Here is a 3,735-nt window from a genome sequence, read left to right on the forward strand (position 1 = left end):
GTCATACTTACTTGTCACAAGTTGAAATGGATCTCCATAAAAACTCCGACGCCGGGACTCGAACCCGGGTCGCACGGGTGAAAGCCGTGTATCCTAACCGCCTAGACAAACTCGTACTCCTTCATGTCATACTTGCTTGTCACAAGTTGAAATGGATCTCCATAAAACTCCGACGCCGGAACTCGAAGCCGGGTCGCACGGACGCGCAGCCTAACCGCCTAGACTACATCGGAAACAAACTCGTTCTCCTCCATGTCATACAATCTCAACTTCGGTCAAGTGCTCGCACATAACGGCGGGAGGCCTGCCATTTTCAGTTGCTGCACACTAACGTGTTCTCTGTGAGGCAGCTCAAGTCACCATTCTTTTGCTCAGCATCTACATAATTCATTGCTTTGAAGGGTAATAAAAATCTTGAAGCAGTCCACATAATTCATTACTTTGAAGGTACTAAAAATTTTGAACCGCTGACATGAACCACCAGGCCCTCACCAGTGCATAGCAACACGACGATCTCAACCTTAGAGGTTGTGTGTACGTTATTATTCACACAAAACGTTCAGAATCTTCTTCGTGTTATAAATCAAAACACGTCCACACGACCTTCATCAGTTAGAAGGCTCAACAGTGTACGGAGGTGCACTTGGTCTGGAGAATCATCGACGGAATCACTTGTGGGCACAGACGACCCGAAAAAAGCTGAAAAACTGCGTTGGGGATGCGGTAGGAACTCACCCTTCGGACGGCTGTGCCTCGCCAGTTGGATAGTAGCAGTAGGGAGCGCTAGGATAGAATCCCTCATGCGCAAGCAGCAGGTCTATCGCGTTCTGGGTCACGGGGCAGGTAGAACTGTCCTCGGGGGGGTGTGCTTCTAGCGGCTGCTTCGTTTCATTGGCGGGGCTAGGGGCCGTGCTTGGGGTTGCCCTGGTCGCGAGGCGCTTCTTCTTCGGTTTTCGGTTGCGCCGAAGATCCACCTCGCCGTGAGCAAAGCGACACTTGGAGCTACGACATTCTCCTGCATAAAGGACACCAGTAGAACCCACCACTGTTGTACTTAGGACAGAGCTTTGTCTTGTACAGGTCAAGCGTGTAGCGCAGCTCGCTTTCCCCGTGCGCGTAGCGACACGAGTCATGATGGGCACACGTGCCCTCTGACGCGTACATGTGGCAGAGTCGCGTCTTCTCGAGTCGAGGCTTGTCGCGCAGCTCCTCCAGTCCGTGCGCGAACGAACATTTCTTATCTGCGCATTGACCTTGAAGGAATCGAATACACAGGCGGGTATTCCGAATCTTCGTGAGATCTATCCCGTATCACTTACAGAAGGGGCGATATTGTCGCCTGGTCTGCGTCTTCTGTTGTTTTGTGCCTTGCTGCCTCTGGTCTTGGTCGGCATCTACTTCATTCAGAAAAATAGGGTTTTCTACACGTCATCCCAGGCGAATTCACTTTGTATTCTTGTCTGTTACTTCAGTCTCAGCAGGCAAATCAGTGGGTTCCCCATCGATCACTGGCCATGCCACACCAGCATGAGTTCCGGCAGGGGGGGGCTGAGAGGGATCTGCATGAGGTTCATTAGAGAATGCAGGAGCATCATCAAAGTGCTCGTCACTCAAGTTTGCAGGGGGGTCTTCAGGGGGCGGGGGTGGACGCTGCTCAGATCCTCTCTCAGGAGAGGCTGGCTCTGGGGGTTGAGCCGTGTTTTCCAGCAGTAGTACTACAGAGTCGCGAAGAACGACAGGACTCAGCGAAGGTCCAATCAGATGGGACATGATCGAGAGAAGCCTCACAGAGAGCTCCAGCTTGGTTCGCTGTTGTGCTTGTGGTTGTTCCTTAACCAGAGACAGCGGATCCGATACAGATGCCGTTGTGACCTGCAAACGGTCAGCGAGACCCTCAACGGCTTGCACCACAAGCCGTTGTCCCTCAAAAGAGCAATGCCCTCCACGCAGTCCGTCGTCGAAGTCGCAGACTAACGGTGACGTTGAAAACACCAGCAGGAGATTCTTCAGATACTCCAAGAAAGCCTCCGTGTGCTGAGTGATAAAACATTCGGCCCCTCACCTCTCCAGGGACTCTCTCGTCCTTGATGAGCTCCACAAGTGCGTCCACGACCAGCACCAGACAATCCAAAGTGGACATGATGCAAGGCTCCCAGCTCTCCTGGTCTTCTCCAGAGAGTAGGAGTTTGGTACATGAGTCGAGGATGCATAACGCCATTCTGAAGGTCACACTGGCAATGGAGGCACGCTGACGTACCGAGTCCAGTGGTGACTGCTGAGATAAGAGGAGGAATATGGATTCAGAGACGTCACCGGCCATCCAGGCCCTCTCCAGAGGAGGCGCATCCCCGTTCCACACGAGACTGGCCTCGCTGGCGAACGCCTCGCTGAGAGGGCTGACGGCCTCGTTAAGCAAGGCCGGCAGCAGCGCCGTCCGCAGAATAGCAGACCTCAGATGAATGTCATCCCCTAGGTCACTGGCTTTGGAGATGAGGTGCGTCGCGCAGGCTGTCACAGCCGATACAGCGCGGTGCTGATACGCCTCCGAGCTGAGGCGACTGGCTGCTACAGCGACGGCCACCACGGAAAGGCAGATCATGCGTTCACAACCCGGATCCGGAAGGGAGGTCGTCAGGGCAGCGAGAGCTGACAGGGCCTGCAATGAGTGTACCACCAGCACCGCCAGCTCCGCCGACGCGTCATCCAGGCCGCCGATGAGATGTGCGGTTACCGTCGAGATCGCGGCCTGCAGCAGACGCGCTGCGCCGGGAGAGGCCCAGTCAATGCTGTTCGCCAGTTTGAGGCTGTGTTCTACGCTAAGCGTGAACTGCTCCGTCTGTGTGATTAGAAGTCTAGCACTTACGGATCCATGACCGTGGTTTGGTAAGGAGAACATGGCTTGTTGCGACAACCGAAAGGTAGGGAGCTCCAGCGGCGCGCAGCGCAGGAGTAGGCCTTGGATGACATCGGCAGGAGCACGCATGGTGCTCCTGCCGTCGGCGAAAGTGAGCTTGTGGAAAGCGCTGGAGACGTCTGAGCATATGCTCGTCACGGCCGAAACCAACCGCTCGCGGTTGAGCACAATCAGTGCTGGGTGGATGTAGACCACGTTGCATAGCAGTGCTACAAGCGAGCTGGACATATACGCCGGCACGTCAGCGTCTGCGCACCGGTAAACGAGCTTCAGCGAGGCGACCAGTAGTCGCTCGACGAAGATGAGCGCTCGGCCGTCGAGCTTCTCGAGCCTGACGACTTCTGGCAACACAGAGAGCAGCGACTCCGGCAGCTGCTCAGCGTCGACGCCCGTAGTAGCTTTGTACGCCTGCCTGAATGTTTCTTCCACGCCTGGCACAGTGTCCGTCTCGAGCTTACTCCCTCCAGGCAGATAGGTGCGGAGTAGGCTCTCAATCTGGAAGAGCGTGAGGCGCCAAAGCGCCAGCGGCGGGAGGTTATCGCTCGTCATCGGACTCGAGTTGGGCACCAAGTACTGGTGACACAGCAGAGACACGAGGTACTCCAGAGCGATAAGTGAATCCACAGAGGCGCGGTACGCGGAGACGTCTTTGGGTCTCACGCTGATGAGGGGAGCGAAGTCCCACGCCGGGGGTTGTCTCAGTGATCGATCCAGCTGTTGGTGCACCTTCATAGGGGCTGGCGCGGCCACGTATGATAGCAGAGATAGCCCTAGGCTCATGGTGGACGAGCCAGTCACATGTCGCAAGATGAAGGTGATCT

At 55.6% G+C, this 3,735-nt stretch overlaps 2 protein-coding genes across 3 annotated transcripts; both read right to left on the reverse strand.

Moving 5' to 3' along the window:
* Nucleotides 1–583: 583 nt before the first annotated feature.
* On the reverse strand, nucleotides 584–1,164 carry KVP18_005250 (uncharacterized protein; the record flags this gene model as incomplete). The annotated part of the gene is made up of 3 exons (XM_067949649.1): nucleotides 584–707; nucleotides 736–1,015; nucleotides 1,044–1,164. 3 exons carry the CDS (start codon nucleotides 1,162–1,164, stop codon nucleotides 584–586), a joined length of 525 nt encoding a protein of 174 aa, XP_067811295.1.
* A 279-nt stretch (nucleotides 1,165–1,443) lies between these two features.
* Nucleotides 1,444–3,694, reverse strand: KVP18_004557 (uncharacterized protein; the record flags this gene model as incomplete). 2 transcript variants are annotated; one of them, XM_067957278.1, is made up of 3 exons in its annotated part: nucleotides 1,444–2,034; nucleotides 2,063–2,836; nucleotides 2,864–3,694. In XM_067957278.1, 3 exons carry the CDS (start codon nucleotides 3,692–3,694, stop codon nucleotides 1,444–1,446), a joined length of 2,196 nt encoding a protein of 731 aa, XP_067811294.1. The 2 variants fall into 2 exon arrangements, with proteins under 2 accessions (XP_067811294.1, XP_067811293.1); XM_067957277.1 differs by having other exon boundaries at nucleotides 2,063–3,694.
* Between the last annotated feature and the right edge of the window lie 41 nt (nucleotides 3,695–3,735).

Source organism: the organism of the source record quoted next (genome assembly GCF_019968955.1).
Source record: "MAG: Porospora cf. gigantea A chromosome Unknown PgA_NODE_2295_length_3735_cov_378.75, whole genome shotgun sequence".
Classification (NCBI taxonomy): domain Eukaryota; phylum Apicomplexa; class Conoidasida; order Eugregarinorida; family Porosporidae; genus Porospora; species Porospora cf. gigantea A.